The sequence below is a fragment of the Leucoraja erinacea genome, chromosome 23 (genome assembly GCF_028641065.1).
Source record: "Leucoraja erinacea ecotype New England chromosome 23, Leri_hhj_1, whole genome shotgun sequence".
Lineage (NCBI taxonomy): Eukaryota > Metazoa > Chordata > Chondrichthyes > Rajiformes > Rajidae > Leucoraja > Leucoraja erinaceus.
The window spans coordinates 15,088,577-15,111,277 of NC_073399.1; the positions used below are offsets into that span (position 1 = coordinate 15,088,577).

A 22,701-nucleotide genomic window follows, 5' to 3' on the forward strand; every position below is an offset into this window, starting at 1 on the left:
TGGCAAAGAATTCCTCAGATTCGCCACCACCCAACTAAAGAAATTTCTCCTCATCTCCTTCCTAAAAGAACGTTCTTTAATTCTGACGCTATGACCTCTAGTCCTCGACTCTCCCACTAGTGGAAACATCACTATTCTCACAGCGCCAGAGACCCAGGTTCGATCCTGACCTCGGGTGCTGTCCGTGTGGTGTTTGCACATTCTCCCTGTGATCGCATAGGTTTGCTCCCGCATCCTAAAGAAATTCTGGTTCGTTGGTAATTGTTCACTGTAAATTGCCCCTGGTGTGAAGGGAGTAGATGAGAAAGTGGAATAATATAGAACTAGTGGGAACGGGTGATCAATGGCCGGCGTGGGCTTGGTGAACCCCAGGACCTGCTTCCATGCTGTATCTCGAAGCTAAAACTAAATTTAGACCTTCTGAAGAACAATATTTGGAATTTCCTTTAAGCAAATGTGCATTTGAACATAGCTCACAAGAGATCTGGCTATTTTAAATGAGTTGCATGATTATTCTTGCTGTGGATTTCACCAAATTACATTGAGAAGGGGATGTCAGCACACCAGCACCTCTACTTCCTTCGAAGGCTTAGGAAGTTCGGCATGTCCGCAACAACTCTCACCAAGACTCCATCGATGCGCTGTAGAAGGTATCGGGATGTATCACAGCTTGGTTTGGTAACAGCTCCATCCAAGACGACAAGAAATGGCAGCGAATTGTGGACGCAGCCCAAACCATCACACAAAACAACCGCCCTTACATTGACTCCATTTATGCCTCACGCTGCCTCGGCAAGGCCAGCAGTATAATCAAGGACGAGTCGCACCCTGGCCACTCCCTCGTCTCCCCTCTCCCATCAGACAATAGGTATAGAAGAGTGAAAACGCACACCTCCAGATTCAGGGACTGTTTCCTCCCAGCTATAATCAGGCAACCGAATCACCCTACCACAACCAGAGAGCAGTGCTGAACTATTATCTACCTGATTGGTGACCCTCGGACTGTCCTTGATCAGACTTTGTCTTGCACTACACGTTATTCCCTTTTCACGTACCTACACACTGTAAATGGCTCGACTGTAATCATGTATTGTCTTTCTGCTGACTGGATAACACACAACAAAACCTTTTCATTGTATCTCGTACACGTGGCAAAAAACCAAACTGAACTGAATCAGCAATTACATAACTACTGATCATTTTTTTAATAATTGGTTCTGAACTAAACACATAATAACTGTTGGTAAACTGGTCAGCTCTAATGTAGACACAAGGAACTGCAGATGCTGGTTTACAAACTAAAAAAGCGCTCGAGTAAGTCAGCGGGTCAGGCAGCATCATCATACAAGGAAAATATCAGCTAACGTCATAGGTCAATGACTTTATATCAGAACTAGCGAAAAGAGAACACAAAGAGCTGGAATAACTCAACTGCCTGACCCTCTGGGCTTCACTAAAATTCTCATTTATGTAAGATTTTTATCACACATTTCTAACTAAGTATGTTCTCATTTATGTCTCTGTATTTGCATCTACTTTGGACAAACTAGCCAACATTGCTGTATCTTCACCATCTTCTCTCAATACAGTCGGCACTCATCCGGTCTCTCTTTGTCTCCACCTAATCACAGGTACTCTGTTCTCTCCACCTCGTCCCTCTCTGTAATTTTCAACCTTCCCCAGTTCTGCTGATAAGTTATTGATTACTCTGTTTCTCTCTCCACAGATGCTGCCTGATCCTCCAAGTAATGTAGAAGTGTCGAAGCACAGAACAGTACAACAGGCCTGTTGGCCCATTATATATCTATGCGGAACATGATGTTAAATTAAACTGAACCCTTCTGCCTGCACATGATCCTTATCCCTCCACAGTTATGTGGTTATGTGCCAATCACCCCCCCCCCCCCCCCCCCCCACCTCCCCCTGTGTAAAAAAAAACTTGCCCTGCACATCCCCTTCAAATTTCCCCGACTTATCTTGAAGATTTACCATCTTGTATTTGACATTTCCACTCCGGAAAAAAGTTAATGACCATCTCCCCCATCTGTGCTTCCAATAATAATTTTATAAATGTCTATCCAGTCTCCAATTAGCCTCCGGCAAAGCTCCAGAGAAACCAGAGGCTTATCCAACCTCGACAGACCTAATATCCTCTAATCCAGGCAGCATCCAGGCAAATCTCTTCTGCGCCCTCACAAAGCCTTCAAATCATAACTGCGATGGGGGCGACCACATGTGCTAGGCCACACTCCAAAGGTGGCCTAGCAAGTAATTCTACAATTTACGTATTCTGCTGATATCTTATAAACTTTCATATTCTTCTTTCATGAAATGAGTGCACAGCTCATTCCTGACATTGCCTAAAACCAAGTCTTGCAATCTTCATGTTTCTCATCTTTTATTTGCACCACTCTCACTGCCACTGGTCCCATCTGAAAGCACTCCAATGTCAGTGCAATTTATCAATAGAACATTTCCATTTCTTGGTTGCAGTCTGTATATTGATACTGAGAGTCCTCAGGCTCATTACCCTCAGAAATCAAATCATTTTGCAAATGACACCGTCTCTCATTCCAACATCGGAAATAAATGGTATTGCTGTTGCACAAATTACTCTCTTCACTGACTGCAAATGATCTATGGTTCAACTACTTCAGCCATTAACAGGTAATATTACTATTACCAAACTATATGTCAGAGCAGAGAACAGTACCTCTGTCACCTCAGTCCCTCTATATGTCAGAACAAGAACAGTATCTTCGGCCCGCAATGTCTGTGCTCAACATGATGCCAAGACCATCACATATCTCTGCACTTAACTCATATTCCTTCATTTCCTGCCCCTCCAAAGGTCCCTTAAATTCCACTAGCGGGGAAGGACAGGATAGCGTGAGTGCTGGGGTGGGGTGGGGGGTGGACACAGGAACAAGGGAGCGGGGAAGTATTGAAAAAGGGGTTGTTACTTTAATGTGGAGAATTCAAAGTTCATACCATTATGTTGTAAGCTACCCAAGTGGAATATGATATATTGTTCCCCCATTTTGCTTGCCATCACTCTGGTAAAGGAGGAGTCACAGGGAAGAATGGAAATGGGTGTTAAAATGTTCAGTAACTAGGAGATCCGCAGGCTTTGGTGGACCGAGTGCAAATATTGGGCAAAACAATCACCTATGTTGCCTATGTAAAGGAGACCATATTGGGAGCACCTAAGGTCAGCAGATGAGGTTAGAGCAAGTGCATGTCTCTCCTGGAAGGGCTTTTGGGATTCTGAATGGATGTGAATGAAGAGGTGTAAGGATAGGTCTTACATGGTCACGTTTCAAATGGGGAAGCAGAACATAGGTCTCTTTAAAGTGCAATTAAATGAAATTGGTAATAATAACAAATTGCCTGAATTTATTAATATTTCCATTTTCTGCCATTTTCTATCCATTTTCATCATGGGAAATCGAGGGCAATTGTCATAGTTTCAGAACAAGGGGCTGTTTAAGACAGTCATAGAGCGATACAGCGTGGAAAAGGGCCCTTCGGCCCAACTTGTTCACACTGACCAACATGTCCCAGCTACACTAGTCCCACCTGCCTGCATTTGTCCTATATCCCTCCAAACCTGTCCTATCCAAGTACCTGTCTAACTGTTTCTTAAACTTTGGGATAGTCCCTGCCTCAATTACCTCCTGCAGAGGACTTTTTCTCTGGGGGGGGGGGGTCATGAATTTTTGGAACTCTCTACCCAGGGAGTGGCACATACCATTATTTCATGTATAGAGGAACCAAACTTTATGGGGCTGGAGAATGGAAGGGAGTCCAAAATCTAATTGGTGATAATCACATGAAATGCCTTACATGTTTGAAGGGGTGTGTAGCCTATTCTTGGTTTTATTACTGTTTTTTTTTTTTTAACTCTCTGGATCACCATCACCATACAATCAATCTTTCAATGTAATGCTTGAAGCAAATGTATTTGGTCCTTCGACTATTTGAACATTTCTGCAGTTATTTGTGGCATTCTTGAAGAAACGTGAATAATAATGTAAATTCTGCACATTTTCATGTTCAATAGAGTGGCACAGTAGAGTTGCTGCCTTACAGCGCCAGAGACCAGGGGTTTGATCCTGACTACGGGTGCTGTCTGTATGCTGTTTATATGTTCTCCCGGGACCTGCGTGTGTTTTCTCCTGCTGCTCCAATTTCCTCCCACACACCAAAGGCGTACATGTTTGTAGGCCAATTGGCTTTGCAAAATGGTAAATTGTCCCTAGTGCGTGTAGGATGGCGTTAGTGCACGGGGATCGCTGGTCGGCATGGTGTCGGTGGGCCGAATGACCCGTTTCCGTCCGGGCTGTATCTCTAAACTCGACCAAACGATATGGAGTTTTATCAGAGGATAGAAAAAAACTTTTTTTTGGAAAATTATTTTGGGTTTAACTAGTTAATAAAATGTAAGCACTTTTTGTGTTTCAGTGGCATGGGATATTAAGGACAGTATAAAGTGGGCCCAATGAAAATACAATGATCGAGTTACTTGCTCAGTTACCTGATTCATTCATAAAAGATTTTTTAAAATAAATGTAGAAGGAATTTAAAAAAAAAAGACTTACCTTAAGTTCATCACAAGAGCTAATATCGATAGTCATCAGTATAAAATCAGTCAGATATCGCTGACCAAGGTTGCGTTTTCCTTCTTCACTTAGATTTGCTATATACTCCCCGAGCTTACTCTTGTTAAAACTCTCGACAAATTTTAGCATTTTAGCTTCGTTTCTGTCAGTGGCACCTAAATAAGATGAATATTTCACCATATTTTACTTTGATTATCAGGGAATCAGCCATGCCAAAACTTTATCCATGGATGCAGATTGGTATACAAACTTATTATTATAATAATAATAATAAGCATTTAAATAGTGGTTTTATTATAGTCAAACAGCCCGTTTGAATAGGAACATCTTTGTATCGATTCTGACACAGCTATTGGGAAAAATTACTCGCATCTTTGTCAAAGAGGAGCACTTTACAACATTCATCCTCCTGGTGTTTTTTTTAAAGAGTATGAGGGAATTGATATCCTGTATGGTTTAAGACACAACTACCAATACTGAGCATTTTAAAATTGAGGTAATGCAAGAAAGAGTGCAAAAAATGCTCAAGGATTATAGGATTGCAGAGATGGAGATAATGAAATTAGAGATGCTTGAAGATTTACAGGGCAGCACGGTGGAGCAGTGTTAGAGTTGCTGCCTTACAGTGTCAAGAGACACAGGTTCGATCTGACTACTGGTGCTTATCTGGACGGAGCTTGTACGTTCTCCCTGTGAATCTACGGGAGTTCCGGTTTCCTCCCACACTCCAAAGATGTACAAGTTTGCAGGCTAATTGCTTGGTAAAATTGGAAATTGTCCCTAGTGTGTGTGTGTGTGTGTGTGTGTGAAGGATAATGTTAGTGTGCGGGGATCGCTGGTCGGTGTGGACTCGGTGTGCTGAAGAGCCTGTTTCTGCGCTGTATCTCTAAACTAAAAAAACTAAACTAAATGATAATTGAGAAAACAAAATGCAACAGATCTAAGGATATAAATTTTACAAAAGTTTAAAATGGCATGTAAAAGGTTCTTCCTAGTAACACAAAATCTCAGGAAGCAGCATTACCCAGAACTACATTCTCCCTTTCTCAATTCTCATCGCTTAGCCTTGCATCATGACATAAATGATTTCTCTCCCTTCACTCAAGTATTCTACTTTTTAGTCACCAATCACGTTTGATATGTCATCATTCCAAAAAAGCACAATGTTTAATACCAAGTATAAGAAACAGAAATTAATCTACCGAGTCCAAAATGCACAAACGTACCTTCCAAAAAGCGAAATTCAGTCCACAGCTGGTCGATGTACTCCTTGATCAGCCAGCTGAACGGGGCAGCACATGGAATATCGAGACTTCCTTTACTCACTTTGCGCTCAACTGTTACTTCCCCTGCGTTTGGCCTGATGAAAATAAAAAAAGGTTCCAATACGTGTTAGTACTTTGTAATAATAGGAAAAATAATGGAAGAACATGGGAGGTATTTTCCTGGGGTTTTCTTCATTACACCTTTTAAGTTCTCAAAGAACTGAGGGCAACAGCACACACAGCAAGAGCGGTAATTTATTTTTATGTCCAATGTTAACTTTCATCTTCACGCATATCTGAGCTTGCATTCAACCTGATAAGAATGGTATAGTACTTTATTTGGTATGGTACTTCATATATTTATTTTATATATCAAAACTCAAGCACGCAACAGCACACGCAATGTGAGCGGTAACTTTCTTTCTAATGTCCACTGTTGACTCTCATCATAACCACCCTCAAATAAGAGTTTGCATTCAACCTGACGATAATAGTGCATGAAACATAGAAACATTGAAAATAGGTGCAGGAGTGGGCCTTTCGGCCCTTCGAGCCTGCACCGCCATTCAATATGATCATGGCTGATCATCCAACTCAGTATCCCATCCCTGCCTTCTCTCCATATCCCCTGATCTCTTTAGCCACAAGGGCCACATCTAACTCCCTCTTAAATATAGGCAATGAACTGGCCTCAACTACCTTCTGTGGCAGAGAATTCCACAGATTCACCACTCTGTGTGAAAAATGATTTTCTCATCTCGGTCCTAAAAGACTTCCCTCTTATCCTTAAACTGTGACCCCTCGTTCTGGACTTCCCCAACATCGGGAACAATATTCCTGCATCTAGCCTGTCCAACCCCTTAAGATGATTTCAGTCACATTGGAAATATTCATTGTGATTGTAAAATGTGCTTATTGCCCAAGTAAGGCAAACCTACCCTGAATTTCCCGGTTGGTGAGAAATTCGTAGTATCTGTGTATCACTGAAGATGTTCAGCCAGAGACGCTTAATGTCTTCGTCCACGTTCGGATCCACCAGAAGATTCAGATTACAGTCCCTGTCCAGGATGGAAATCAACTGCGCCAGATTTGGAGTAACGGAGTTCTGAATGCACTTCCATATTGTATGTCTACATCATCAGCATAAAGACAACAAATACACATACATATTAAGCATGAAAACAGTTGCTTGGTTTTCTTTGAAATACAAGTGCGGCACAGTGGTGGAGCTGGTGCCTCACAGCGTCGAAAATCCGGATTCGACCCTGACTTCCGTGCGCTGCCTGTGTGGAGCTTACATGTTCTCCCTGTGGCCATGTGGGTTGCCTCCCACATCCCGATGATGAGCAGGCTTGTAGGTAAATTGGCCTTTGATAAATGCCCCTAGTGTATGTAGGGAGTGAATGAGAAAGTGGGATAAAATAAAACTAGTGTAAACGGGTGATCGATGGTCGACGAGGACTGGTGTGCCAAAGGGCCCATTCCCATGCTGTAGCTCTAAACTAAATTAAAACAAGACCACTACTGCATTTCAGAATGTGATATTTGCAGATGGCTGGAGCCTACTTTGTGCAAGGCCTGGCCTTCTTTTGCCCAAACCCGAATTGACCGACTGAAGAAGCCTGGGAGCTTCTCAGGTGGAGCCTGCACTGCCCCAGACGCTGCAGACTACAGGAGACACTCACTTACCTGAAAGTACCACCTTCCTGTAAAGCTTTGATCTTCAGGGCCTCCTTGCACATCCATTTCTTTGGATCAAGTGACACCTCTTCCCGTTCTTGCAGCTGCAACATCAGCCTTTCTGTGGCTGTTCTTAAAAATCCCACTGTGAAAAACAAAAGTGACTACTACTACTACAGTGCATTAATATAAAGTACTGCTGACATCAATCAACAGAACGAGAGAATGTCATAGTGAGGCCAATGTAAATTGGAGGAACAGCACCTCATATTTCGCTTTGGCAGCTTACAACCCAGTGGTAAGAGTATTGATTTCTCTAACTTCAAGTCACCCTTGCTTTCCCTCTCTCTCCGTCCCTCCCTCACCCTAGTTTTACGACTAGTTTCATCCCCACTCTTTCTGTCCCACCTCCACCTCAGTCATCGTACTAGTTTCACTGGCGTCCTGTTGAGTTCTACTATCTGTATAACTCGTTATCACCTATATCTTCCATCATTTGTCCCAAGTACCGTATACCTCTCTCGTTTCCCTTTCCCCATCTCTCGGTCTGAAGAAGGGTTTCTATTCTCCAGAGATGGTGCCTGACCTGCTGAGATACTCCAGCTTTTTGTGTCTGTCATCAATCAACAACCGTTGCGTTAAGCAATGCAGTGATGTTCCAATCTAAATCTGATCTATCCCACTTTGTTTCACAGTAGAAAGGACAAGTGAATAACCTTATCAAATAATCCATAGGGCAGATAACAAGGTTGTGTTTGAAACTGATTCAGCTTGCTAACTTAAGTCAGAACTGTCTTTAGACTTTAGAGATACAACACAGAAACAGGCCCTTTGGCCCACCGTGTCCACAGCGATCAGCGTAAACCCTGTATACTAACACTATTTTGCACACTAGGGAGTATTTACAATTTTACAGAAGCTAATTAACCTACAAACCTGTACGTCTTTGGAATGCAGGAGGAGAAAACCCATACGGTCACAGAGAAAATGTGCAAACTCCGTACAGACAGCACCTGCAGTCAGGATGGAACCCACGTCTCTGGCACTGTAAGGCAGCAACTCTACCACTGCGTTATTGTGCTGCCCTGCCAGGGCCCAGCATTGTGTTACAATTGCTTTCCATCTTTCTTCAACTTCCAAAGTGGCAATGCAACATAAAAGTTTCCTTTACATATGTTTGTTAAAAAGAACTCCCAGATTTCAGGAGATTCTCGTTTGAATAGAGGCTAATTTAATCACCAACTTTCTAATTTACGGATAAAACAAAGTATTTCATCACACTGTGATCTCCAGACGGTCACAGCCTTAACCAAGGAAGAATGTGGCTTACAATTGTCCCCTTGAAAGATACTCCTCAACAAATGGGAGACACGGTGGTGCAGCGGTAGAGTTGTTGCCTTACAGCGCTAGTGACCCAGGGTTTGATCCTGACTACGGGTGCTACTTTACGTCCATATGGAGTTGGTACGTCCTCCCCGTGAATTGCGTGGGTTTTCGATTTCCTCCAAAGATGTACAGGCTTGTAGGTTAATTGGCTTTGGTAAAATTGTAAATTGTCCCTATCGTGTAGAGGATGGTATCAAAGGTATTTTATTGGTCAAATTCACATACACCTAGGTGTAGTGAAGTGAAATGCTTCTTGCCATTTTGCAGCACATAAAGAAGGAATACAGACATAACATTAATAAGAGTTTTAAACATTAAGAACATCTTCCCACAATGGTTCCCATTATGAGGGAAGGCACAAAGTCCAGCCCCTAACCCCAGTTCACCCATAGTCGGGCCTATTGAGGCCTCCACAGTTGCCCGATGTTCCAGGCCGTTCTCGCCGGGTGATGTTGCTCCGGCGTCGGGAGAGTCCTCTCAGCGGCTTGGGAACCCTGGAACGGCCGCTTCCGCACTGGAGGCCGCGGCTTCCGAAGCCAACAAGGCCGCGCCGGTTGGAGCTCCACAACTGGCGATCTCATCTAGAGATCCCAGGCTCCCGGTGTAAAGTTCAGCGCCGCCGCCCGCAGCTGGTCGCTCCACAGTCCCGCAGCTCCGCGATGTTTTCCTCAGCGATCTTCAGCTCACCGGAGCTTCAGCGCAGCGACCCTGGCAAGGCATCGCCTGCTCCGCGATAGCGCTCCAGCGCTGTGCCGCCGCCGAAGCCGAGATTCTGGCGGTCCCCGACAGGAAACGCCGCTCCAGGCCCGCTGGTAGGCCGCGAGGACGGGTCGAAGCTGCAGCACGGAGAAAAGCTGCCTCTCCAACCAGGTAGGGACCCTGAAAGGTAGTTTCCCCCTTCCCCCACATAAAAAAGTCTAGACCTCCAAACAAAACACTTTAACTAACTTAAAATAAAAATAAAAAGATGAAAAGACAGACAGCTGCTGGCTGGGCAGCCATGCACAGGACAGCGCCCCCTAGATTGATGGTGTTAGTGTACTTGGATCGCTGGCCGGCACGGAATCGATGGGCCGAAGGGCCTGTTTCCACGCTGTAACGCTACACAAAGAATGTCACACAATTCTTGCCATGAAAAGATGTTGCACAGCATTAATTAAGGAGAGCTTCAAACTAAAGCTGTGAGGTTATTACAGTAGGATTGTACCAGAGAAACTTAGGAATCAAGTGGTTTCTACATTCCATTTATACAATGGAAGACCAAACTTGCAGACAGAGCCCAGTCCATTCAGGTATTTATTCATAGTTTCCAGGCAGTAATGCTTACCCTCACATTCATCCTCTTTGCTCAGAAGATCCAGGAGTATCTGAACACGCTGTGTGTTTCGACTGCATTCCTCTTTCCCATCACGTAGTGTGCTCACTGCACTCTGAATGCAGCTTTGCAACAGAAAAGTTGTGTTGAGAATCTTCGACCTTCCCTGTACAAAACCAATTACAAAATTCCATCTCTGAAAAACAACTCCAGCATTTTTGTCATGCCTCACCCGCAGAGTTTCTCCAGCATTTTTATCACTCAGCACTTCAACTCCCTCCCATTCCGAATCCGACCTTTCTGTCCTCGGCCCCCTCCATGGCCAGAGTGAGGACCACCGTAAATTGGAGGAGCAGCATCTCATATTTCGATTGGGCAGTTTGCACCCCAGCGGTATGAACATTGACTTCCCTAATTTTAGGTAGTCCTTACTTTCCCCTCCCCTTCTCAGCTCTCCCTCAGCCCACTGGCTCCACCTCTTCCTTTCTTCTTCCCACCCCCTGCAACATCATTGGCATTAGGTGATCTGATACACTGATGTTCTTTGGAAGATTAATATTGTCCATGAGGGAACTTCATCATGCTCTTCTTTGAAAGGATTCAATGAACATTTTGAATCTCCAGAAATTGCGTGTTTTCATAAAATACTCCAGTTGCTTATTGTACCATTTTCGCTCACGTCATCTAGTTGTGAATATGTGCCAAACACAATGATTACTAATGCTTCCTTCAAACAAACACCTGTTTGTATCCACTGTTTCACTGTTTGTATCCACTCGTTATCACCTTCTCCACAGCCAACAATGGACCATTGTGGGCTCCACCTTTCCTTGATCATCTTGTCTAGCTTTGCGTTGTTCTTTTCGCACCTTTAATTCATTTGTTCTTTGTACATTTTCACATCTCTATTTACCCTCTCCCTTGACTCTCAGTCGGAGGAAGGGTCCCGACCCAAAACATCACCTATTCCTTTTAATCAGGGATGCTGCCTGACCCGCTGAGTGACTCCAGCATTTTGTGTCAGATAACCGATTGAATCCGATGGAAAAAAAACATTAGTAGTACAGACATAAAAAGGTTTAATAAAATCATTTATACCGTATGTATTTTCACTTGCTGTTCATCTTCTGTATCTTCTGGAACAGTGTTCTGATTGTCACTTTCTAAAATTAAAACAGTTCACATTACCATGTGTTACTTGTTATTTGTAAAGAACAGTAGGGTGTAAATGCTGAACCTGGAGCAATAATCTCAGATTGATACGTTGTATTTTTGAACATGGTATTTTTACTTATTATTGGCTGGTCGCAGGGTTGATGCCTGTAACAATTTTGCCTGAACTACCTGACAACGTGAATGGATTAATCTGAAAGTTTTATTTCTGGTTCTTGCCACCAGAGGTCACTTTTACACTTCCGTCCATTCTGCCAGCACATGTTTAATTGTCATATACGCCGACAATGGAACAATTAAATTCTTACCTGTAGCAGCATGACTGGCCTGCAAACACAGTATTCATAGATAACACAATAAATAAAAAAGAAAATCAATAAATTAAAGTCGCACTAGCTTCTTATTCCCACCCTACAAACAGCTTACAATGGCTTGCTTCCTTTATCATCATTACTTTTTTGCGTATCTTTCATTCATTGTTCTTTATCTCCAACGCACCGTCTATATCTTTTGTTTCCCTTATCCTTAACCAGTCTGACGAAGGGTCTCGTCCCGAAATATCGCCCTTTCCTTCTGTCCAGAGATGCTGCCTGTCCCTCTGAGTTACTCCAGCTTTTTGTGTCTATCTCCCTCTCCATTATATTTGTTTGACATGGTACCATGAGTGGAACTGCAGGTAGATGTTCGGTCTTCTCTATCCCAATTAATTCTCATACACAAATATATCTAATAAATCTATTTATCTCTGAATGCATTACAGAATATAGGAACACTTACTATTGTGCTTTAAAATGCCAGCTCTTTGTCACACACTCCTTAGTAGGGTTTCAATGCTGTAAAGAGTGGTGTGGTATTTCATTCACAGCAATATTACAAGTGATGGAAAGACAACTTACCTTGTATGCCCAAAGAATTGGCAAACAATTCACTGATAGTAACATCGTAGAATGCAGATATATCCGATCCCATCTCTTCCGATTCAGTCACGTCATCAATGTGGACAGACAACCACTGACCTGCACAGCAATCAGGACGGAGTGTTTAGCACATTTCCATGACAGTTAATGTCTGCTCACTGCCCTGGTGTGTGTTCTCCCGGTGGTTCTGGTTTTGTCAAAGAGCAGGGGTTTGCTTCAGTCACCCACATGAGGTTGCTTCCCATTTGTTTCTCTACACAACTCACTGGATAGGATAGCTTTGGAGGGAAATGGGCGAGGTGGGACTAGTGCAGATGGAGCATGTAGGTCGGCGTGCGCAAGTTGGGGCCGAAGGGCCCGTTTCCACACTTATTACTCTAGCTTGTCATTATTCCTGCTCGTTCCTGCACTCTTCCTGCATTGACACAAATACTCTGTCTGTTTTGGCTACTGAGCAAATATTCAGTGCCATTCTGACCATTGAAAGAGAGCAAGAGCCAATATTTATGGCACAGGTCATTGGATTTTAATGTCTGGAAGATTGGCGGAAGATTCAATAATAGATTTAAAAAGTAACCTTTCCAGATACTGCAAGAAAACAGGGCCGACAACAGGGACGGATTTTATGCAGGGCCAGGTAAAAGAAAGTAGTTTATTTTTATGTATAAAAGTGTTGCTTAAGATGTATTTACTTCACATTTTACGTTGCGAAATGGTGATTTTCCCCCCCGAAGAACCGGCAGTGTATTTGCTGCAGATATGGGGGTATAAATTCACCGCATCTGAACATTCTAAATGGTCCCGTTCCAGTAAAACCCACTCCCAAGCTGATTTAAATGGCCATTAATTTACAGGTATTAAACATTAAATTCCTTCAATTTGGCCTATAAACCTATGACAATGAGATTTAAAAATTATGTTATATTCTGAATTATTGTGTGAATGTTATTTGGACACTTAGGCTATTTAAAAAAGTTAATCTATTCTTAAGAAATGGATAGATGTTTAGATCTAGTAATTGAATTTTGTAATTAGCTACAATTAGGTAACTAACTAATTATATGCTTTAATTTCAAGTCATCTAAGTAAGATTGTCTCATATTTGTTTCAGAATGCTTCAATCTATCATAACTGAAAATTTCTTTCAGTTCTCTTAAATTTTAAGAAAGTTATCGGCCTTTAAATGTTCTCGATCACAGCTTTTGTGTTAAGTCAATGAAAAAGCAATAGGGAACAAGATGCCAATTTCCAAGTATGAAAATGGCCATAACATTTTTAATACTGAAGATATGAAAGTGAATTAGGTGTCAAATTAAACTTATTTTTATGCTTTATCTGATGGGATAAATTAATGACTTGATTTTTAAAATCTTTGTCTCAACCCCATTCTCCTGCCTTCTCCCCCATAACCTCTGACACCCGTACAAATCAAGAAAAGGGTCTCAACCCGAAACATCACCCATTCGTTCTATCTAGAGGTGTTGCCTGGCCCACTACGTTACTCCAGCATTTTGAGAATCTGAAGAAGGATCTCGACGTTAAACATCATCCATTCTTTCTATCTGGAGATGCTGCCTGTCCCGCTGAGTTACTCCAGCATTTTGTGTCTATCTTCATCAAAAATCTATCAATCTTTCCACAGTTGCTGCCTGACCGTCTGAGTGTTTCCAGCCATTTTCGGCTTTTATTACCCCAAGCATCAGTTTGGTACACAGGAAAACCGAGTGTAACATACCTCCTTGAAATCCAATGTAACTTGAACCACCAGCAAGTCTGGAGAGCTTTGTGATAAAATATACATAGCAATTGGAAATGGTGGAGTTCATCAGATTCATTTCATTCATGGTGCAGTATCTGAAAAGAAGAATGCAGATTTAAACTCCAAACTTCTGATACAAAATCAACACCAAATCATTCCAGATGCGAAGTACAAGGTTGCACCTCTCATGCTTTACATTTTTCTTTACATGACCTGCCCAATGAAGTTTTGAACATGTCATAATCCTGATGACTTTTTTTCTCCAAGCAATGCTGTTTAAAACAATAGTAACTGGTTCATGACCTCTCCTTTCCCCAGTGTTCATTGGTAGTGGAAGGTCTTACCTGCAACCTCTGGAAACCACCTTCAACTAGCCTCGCAACCGGCTTCAGCTAAAAAACTACCGATTTTTAAAATGGCAACCTATTTTTAGGCACGGCCTGGTTTTGAATTTTTTGAAATAATCGCCGGAACATAGAAGAAGCGGAAACCACTTTCGACCATTAGGGAGACTGACAAAAAACCTCCGGGAACCGCACGGAAACCTTGGGTGGGGCGCAAAGTCTCCAGAGGTTTCTGTTCAGGTTTCCTAAGTGGGACAGGGGCATAAGTGTGCAGCGTGGGCCCGGTGGGGCCGACGGACCCATTTCCGCGCACTGTGTCTCTGAACTAAACTTAAAAAAGAAACTGCTGCACTTACTTGGCAGAAGCAATCAGCTCAGTGCTCTGAGAGGACTCTTCAGTATCCATCTGTATCAGCAGCACACGTGCTTGTGTGTTCAAGCTTTGGAATGCCTCTCTGTGAATATTAAGAAACACACTGTTTTAAAAAGATAAATGTGGATAAGGAAAAAATATATTCTTCATATGCTGAAATATACAGGTGGTCAATTTCTCTCCCTCTCTTGCTGAGTACCCAGGCCAAGTGATGATACTAACTTCTAAGATTTGTCTGCATCTTTACTGCCATTATGATCAATGATTTGCAACAGCATAGATTATCACAGCAACGCACAGGAACAGGCCCATAAGCTGAGAGTCTGTGCCGAACATGATACCAAAATTAATCTCCTCTGCCCGTGCGTGATCCATATCCATCCTCCCTATGCAAAAGCCTCTTGAATGCCACTATTGTATCTGCCTCCGTCACATTCTAGCCACCCACCACTCATGTGTGTAACAAACCTACCCCACATATCTCCTTTAAACTTTTCCTCTTCGCACCTGAAAGCTGTGCCCTCCGGTCATTGCCATTTCCACCCTGGGAGAAAGGTTTGATCATCTAACATGTCCAGGCCTTTCATAATAGTATATGCTGCGATCAGGTCTCCCCTCAGCCTCCAAAGCTCCAGAGAAACCAATCCAAGTTTGTTCAACCACGGCTTATAGCTTATACCCTTTAAAGCAGACATCCTTAGAAGAACGAACCTTATTTTTTTGCAGAAGGAATATTCGGTGTCGAACTGGTGGAGGAACAGAAGGACAAATTCTGCCACAACATTGCCGAGCTCTTTGTCCAGTAGGTTGATGTCTGATTTGGTCAGCAGCCTTGAAAACGTTGTCACCTGAAACATCAGTGAACAAGCTGGTTGAGAAACAGGCAGCAAAATCTCACCCTGATAAATGACCAGGCTCCATCTTAGACCGAGTTTCAGTACAATCAGTTCAACGGTTCAATGTTCAACGATTCATTTCTGGAAAGAGAAATGGACCAAACTAGGAAAGATGCGAGAATTGTGTCAGGAAATGAACTGATAAACAGAGATATGGCCATAGTGGCTGAAATCAAGCAAAGTAAAAAATCACAAGAGGAATAAATCGGGTAGATGCACAGAGTCTCTGCCGAGCGTAGGTGAATCGAAGACCAGAGGGCATAGGTTTAAGGTGAAGAGGAAAAGATTTAAATAGGAATCTGAGGGGTAACTTTTTCACATAAAGGGTGGTGGGTGTATGAAACAAGCTGCCGGAGGAGGTAGTTGAGGCAGGGGCTATCCCAACATTTAAGAAACAGACAGGTGCAAGGATAGGACAGATTTGGATGGATATGGACCAAATGCGGGCAGGTGGGACTAGTGTAGCTGGGACATGTTGGCCGGTGTGGGCAAGTTGTGTCTGTTTCCACACTGTATCACTCAATGACTGTGACAAATGAACAGGACATCAGGCCTGACCGACACAAGGATATGTTGTACAGAGTTGGGGTCCTTCACATACACTTCTAATAGGTCTACCCGCAACCTCTGGCATTCCAGAGAAAACAATCCGTCCAACCCCTCCATAACTAATGCTCCCTAAACCAGGCTTTATCCTGGTAAACCCTCTCTCTCCATTAGTTTCACTGTTCTCCTGAATAATTTTATTGTTTGTATGCCTCGTTGTCAACTTCCCCACAGGCAACAATGAACAATTATACATTTCCTTGAGCATTGTCTGCTTTGAGCTGTCCTTTTCACACCTTCCATGCTCTTTGTACCCTTCCATATCACTAGTGTCCCTCTCCCTTAACTCTCAGTCTGAAGAAGGATCTCGGCCCGAAACGGCACCCATTCGAAGTGTTGCCTATTTCCTTTGCTCCATAGATGCTGCTGCACCCGCTGAGTTTCTCCAGCACTTTTGTCTACCCATTCCTTCGCTCCAGCGATGCTGCCTGTCCCGCTGAGTTACTCGGGCATTTTGTTTCTATCCTGGTAAACCTCCTCTGCGCTCTTTGCGAAGTCACATTCTTCCTGTAATGGGACGACCAGAACTACGCACAATTTAGAGTTGAACATAAGACTAGAAAAAGAGCTGCCTAGTTCAATGTAAAGTAACAGAGTGCAGTATTGTATAAAATCAGGTTTCATAGAAACATAGAAAATAGGTGTAGGAGTAGGCCATTCGGCCCTTCGAGCCTGCACCGCCATTCAATATGATCATGGCTGATCATCCAACTCAGTATCCTGTACCTGCCTTCTCTCCACACCCCCTGATCCCTTTAGCCACAAGGGCCACATCTAACTCCCTCTTAAATATAGCCAATGAACTGGCCTCAACTACCTTCTGTGGCAGAGAGTTCCAGAGGGTTTCCTTTCCTTTTTGCACATTGTTCAGTGAAAGCATTAGCAGTTTGTGTAAATTATTTATTATTTTAAAGCACTTAATAAACCTCAATTTAGAATTTATAGAAATGTGTTGCCAATTGACTGGAAAACAAACCGGTGCAGCTTTAATTTTCCCTACACACACAACTTTCTGCTGAAAATTGTATTCAGATTATCAACTCGATAAAAGTGCAATATGAATGAAGATATAAATCTGATCCAATTGTGGGTAATTAACGTGTAAGTAGATACATTTTTGGATGATCCTGGAGGAGAGGTCGATTGACCAGAAGAGGAGATGAGATCTGGGGTAGTTAAGCCTTGGTCATATTGAGTGGTGGAATAGGCTCAAGAGGCCGACTACTGCTCCTACTAACTTATGTACCTAATGTTCGTATTTGGAAGTGTTCCATCCACCCTTTAGGCAGAATCACATTTCTACATGAAAACATAACCGAAATCTAAAGTTTACAAAATCATCACCAGAAATTAACTAAGACTCCAGAATCCGAAGATAAGACACAAAATGCTGAACAGGCAGCATCTGTGGGGAGAAAGACACTTTGGGTCGAGACCCACCTTCAGATTGAGAGTCAGGGGATAGGAAAACATAGAGATATGGAAGGGTAGGGTGTGAAAACACAGATCAAAGGGGATGGTGATCAATGAAATGCAGAATGGTACATTGTTAGCTGAGGGGAAGGTGACAACGAGGCATACAATCAGTAATGTTAAATCAGGAGAACAGTGGAACTAGTCGGAGAACTAGGATGGGGGTGGGAGGGGGAGAGAGGGAAAGCAAGGGTTACTTGAAGTTAGAGAAATTTAATATTAATCTGATTTCAATTTGTCACAGCCAGTAAGCAAGTAAACTCAAATCCACTATGAAAGATGTAAAATATGTCTCGACATTACTACCTCAACAAAACTGTGCTTTCGTGCCTCCGCATCACTCAGGTGCTGGTGAATGTAATCGCTCAATGATCTGTGGTGTTGCTGAACAAAATATTCCTTCCACTGCTCCTTGATTTCATGGTCGCCGAGCTTCGAGCGTTCTAAGCGAACGACGGCGTCTGTGGTGGCGCAGTTGAGGAGAAGGCATTTTGCCGATTTCAGAATGGCCCGCTGATCCTCGAAAGTACTGTCGTTGGACAGGTGCGCAGTGTCGAGAACTTGCAGGAGAACACTCGCGCAAGCGTCTGCGTGAAACCCGATGACCACCTCCGAAGGGTTTAATGCGAGGCTCTCACTCATTCCGTCCTGACCCTTATTCATTGACACAAACTCCTCGACCCACACCTCCAACTGTTGGGCAATGCCCCTCTGCTGAAGGGTAAGTACGGTGCTCATGTCCAAACTGTGTTTTTCAAGTCTATTGATCAACGGAATAGGGAACTGCTTGTAGACAACATCTTTATCTTCAATAACGATCAGTCGGAACTTTTTATCCACCCTGCACTTGACACGGTGTGTGCCTAAACCCAGGTCAACGTATTGGTATTCTCCGAGGTACACATAGTACTGGTTTAAAGCATCATATAGGCTTTCATACAAGTTCTTCAAATTCAGAAGTATTATAGTTCTTCCAATCTCCATGCAGATCTTCACACGGTTTACATTTCGACAAACCTGGGTGTATTCTTGATCTTTTGGGAAGCTGGACCCAAATATAATCTCGGGCTTGTCCTCCAAGTCTTGAAAGACATGTTGCAGTACAATCTGCAGGGCAATGTAATTCTTGGTGAGGAGCAGCAGGTAGCGACACTCTCCATCAGTGGAATCTGCTGTGATGTTCTTCTTCACCATCTCCAGCGTGCTCGTCTGTGGGACAGTCCCCAAACCAGGGAGAAAATACCCAAGTGGACTGAACCCATCTTTACCACTGAAATTTCGTAAGATGGCATCCGCCAGTTGTGACTCCGTTGGTTCACACTTTGTTTCCTTAGCTGTGATGAACACCATCTTTATGAGGCTGTAGTAGTCACGAAGGCCAAAAAACTGCCCGCCTTGAGCTTGGCATATTTCTAAATAGGCTTTGGCAAAGCCAGGGAAGAGTTGTTGCACCCGCTGCAGCAGGACTTTGTCAGATGAACATATTCCCTTGGCCGTCTCAATGAGCTCTCTCTGACACGGATCCAGTCGGGACACAAATATCCCGCGGTTCATCTTGGCCGGATCCAAAGCCCAGTTTGAGATTCCGATGAAGCCGACTTTTTGGTGAGGGAGCGGATCCTCGTCATCGATGCAACCATCTTCCAACAGTGGGTGAAGAGTCTTCAGTGGCATCTGTGGAGAGTCTTCGGCCAGGCCAATCTCATCTAGGACCACGACGGAGGCATATTCCTTCAGATTCCGGCCCTGTTGAAAGCGTGCGCACTGCTTGAAAGTGTTGATGATCCCCTCTGGTGTAGAGTGAGGGCTGCATTGAAATGACACCATGTGGACTTGTTTCAGCCGTTTGAACAGTGGACAGTGAGCAGACTGCCCCTGCATCGCGTCCAATACCACCGTCTTTGCCAGGGACTTTGAACTTCCAGGCTTCCCAACAAGAAAGAGTGGAATCCTCAGCTCAATGCAAATGACCATTAAGAAAACGTTCTCCTTTAAGGCCTCATTTTTCGCAATTCTCTCTCTTGTTTTTATATTTTCCATGAACCGGTCTTGGCAACCGACAATTTCGCTCTGAATGGCATTCGAAGTGTTGTAAGGGTCTGGTAAATGTTCTGCTATGAGTTTTAAATATGTTTCCTTGTTCATTAAAGTGGGATAGTAACAGACACTCACTGACATTATCAGGGACTGCAGGATGTTCTTGTTCGGTTCGGGATAGCGAAACAGAAGTTCTCTGTGCTCATAAAACCACGCCAAGACCTTCATGCATCGCTCCACGTCTCGCAGACTGACAAAGCTGCACTCGTCTTTCTTTTGCCGCATGTAACATTGCGACGTGGCAAGGACTTCTATTATTGCGTTGGTGTGGAGGAACGGAAGTTTGTGGATTCTAATATATCTTTTGACAATCTGACAAGTGTAAGCCCACTCAGCATCATTGCTCAGCTGCCCAAAGTCCCAAACTAATGGAATCATGCTTGGCGGAAGAGGCTGCACTCTGTACACCAACTGTCTCAAAGGTACTTTTCCCAGTTTGTCTTCTGTCTCCTCTGCTTTGACTCGATACCCCAGCCCAGCCTTTTCCAGGCGCTCGATCATGAGCGCAGAATGCTTTCTGTAAGGGTTGCAGGCCGCTATTATTTTTAAACCCGAATCGCGTTTCAGTGGTTTGCCTCGAACGGTTTTATCACAGAGAACTTCTTTGATGGCGTGAATAGCTTCCGTGGTATTGGCTTCATCGAAGAATAACACCGTCTCCAAGTTATATCTCTGCTTGTTGGCAATGGCAAGGCCCTCTGCTTCAGCAATTTTGACATAGATTGACTCTGCTGTTGTGCCCCCGTGCACTTTGATCAGCTTCATGTTTTCAGTTTCACGGTCGCCTTTCTGAAGGTCACAAAGAAATTTAATCAGTCTCGTTTTCCCACAGCCCGTCTCCCCCATGACAATGACAGGAATTTCACACCTAAAGCGCATGTGGATGGCAAGCATCTTCATCACGTTGTCCGCGGTCAGCTCATAGGTGTCGTCTGGATCGACTGGGCTTGAAACGCCAAGCACCAGGCAGAGTTTGCGGAATTTGTCTTTTCTTGGAAGTTCATCAAAATCCTCGTTAAATCTTATTCTCTGCAAGTTGAGCCCTTCTTCGAGCTGTGAAGACATGACGTTTCCTTGCAGAATCTCCCCAGTGCGATGATCCACAGCATCGTAGCCATTTGTGCTTTTCTTCAGGTGAAAGCCGAGGAAAGTCATGGAGAAACCGTCTGCGTTGAAGAATATGTAGGGATGAGGGTGGCTTTCCCACCTTTTCCGCATTTTATACGGGTGTAGATCGTCATCTCGCTGAGAGGGTGAAATTGCAACACTTTCATCTGAAATGTTCATCGAGGGAGTGGCAAAATCCCGCGCCATTAGAATCATGAACTCGACAATGAATTTTTTAAAACCCACCAGGGTGTCTCCAACAAAGTTGGGGTTGCAAAACATAGAGGTCTCACAGTTTTTCAACTGAAGGTTGAGGAACCAAGAGAAGTTTCTCAACTCTGCCCAGGAAGGATCTGGCAGTCCACAGTAATGGAGAAACAAGTTTAGACATTCAGCGGGCTGCTCTTCAACACTATCCCTGATGTAGGTGAAGTTATCAATGTTTCGGTTCGCATTGAACCGGCGCAGATATTGAAAGGGTCTCTGGATGGCTTCACTGATAAACTCCTGTTCATCCATTAAGGGGTCCAAAATATTATGTATTTCCTGCCTGCGCCTTTTCCGTTCAAGTTTAAGGACTTCTTTCGGCGATTGGCAGTGAATGGTTGGTAGAACGCTTAGGAGTCCCATGTTTACCTTTACGAAAATGGGGAAAAAAAAACAAATAAAATATGTTATTAAAGTTTCTCCTCCTCAAGGTTGCTGATGTTATACATCATAAAATGAGAAGCGTTAGCATTTATTGATGCAACAAAATTAACAGAGCATAAGAATAGAGAAAAGGGTCATACTTCAATTCCATTTTATGGACAGGTACCTTTCTAGGAACTTCAGAAAGAGAAAAAAATGGCATGCTGCCCAAGCTCACTGGCTACGCTCACCTTGTACAGACCCCTGGGACAAATGTAAGCCTGTTTAGTTTAGTTTAGAGATACAGCATGGAAATGACCCCTTAGGTCCACCGAGTCCGTGCCACTGATCACCCATTCACGCTAGTTCTTTGATATCCCACTCCCGCATCCATTCCCTCCACACCAGGGGCAATTTTACGGAGGCCAATTAACCTACAAACCTGTATATCTTTGGGATGTGGAAGGAAACCGAGCACCTTTTCCCACATTGAGAAAATACAAACTCCACACAGATATTACCCGAGACCACGATCGAACCCGGTCTCTGACACTGTGAGGCATCGGGTCTACCAGCTGTGCCACTATGCCACATGCCTGCCTCTAGCTGATTGTCAAGAGTTAGAAGAGTGCATAGAAGAGTTTTTTATGTTCACAAGTTCTAGCAGCAGAATTAGGCCATTCAGCCCATTAAGTCTACTCTGACATTCAATCTATCTTTCTTTCCTTCTCAACCCCCTTCTCCTGTCTTCTCCCCATGACACCCGTACTAATCAAGATTCTATCAATCAATCTGCCTTAAAATAATCCATTGGCTGGGTCCACAGTCGTCTGTGGCAATGAATTCCACAGATTCACCACACTCTGATTAAAGAAATTCCTCTTCATCTCCTCCCTAAAGGTAAGTCCTTTTATTCTGAGACCACGGCCAATGGTCCTTAAAACAGGCTTAAAACTGGTAAGCCCACAGCACAGAATGCTTTGACAGCTGGTTGTCATGCCTTTGGTGTTCAAAGCATTAATGCCCCCTCACCCTTAGTGCTAACCCTCAGACCACAG

The 22,701-nt window shown here is 43.5% G+C and overlaps 1 protein-coding gene across 1 annotated transcript in view; it reads right to left on the minus strand.

The window, feature by feature from the left end:
- Nucleotides 1–22,701, minus strand: part of LOC129708266 (E3 ubiquitin-protein ligase rnf213-beta-like) — a 131,950-nt gene that overhangs the window by 48,358 nt on the left and 60,891 nt on the right. The window contains exons 35-45 of the mRNA XM_055653911.1: nt 18,116–21,649; nt 15,546–15,682; nt 14,818–14,916; nt 14,094–14,212; nt 12,338–12,457; nt 11,367–11,431; nt 10,281–10,434; nt 7,577–7,712; nt 6,826–7,017; nt 5,849–5,982; nt 4,602–4,777 (exon numbers count right to left, since the gene is read on the minus strand). Coding sequence (XP_055509886.1) covers nt 4,602–4,777; nt 5,849–5,982; nt 6,826–7,017; nt 7,577–7,712; nt 10,281–10,434; nt 11,367–11,431; nt 12,338–12,457; nt 14,094–14,212; nt 14,818–14,916; nt 15,546–15,682; nt 18,116–21,649 — 4,866 coding nt within the window. The remainder of the gene's footprint in view (nt 1–4,601; nt 4,778–5,848; nt 5,983–6,825; nt 7,018–7,576; nt 7,713–10,280; nt 10,435–11,366; nt 11,432–12,337; nt 12,458–14,093; nt 14,213–14,817; nt 14,917–15,545; nt 15,683–18,115; nt 21,650–22,701) is intronic.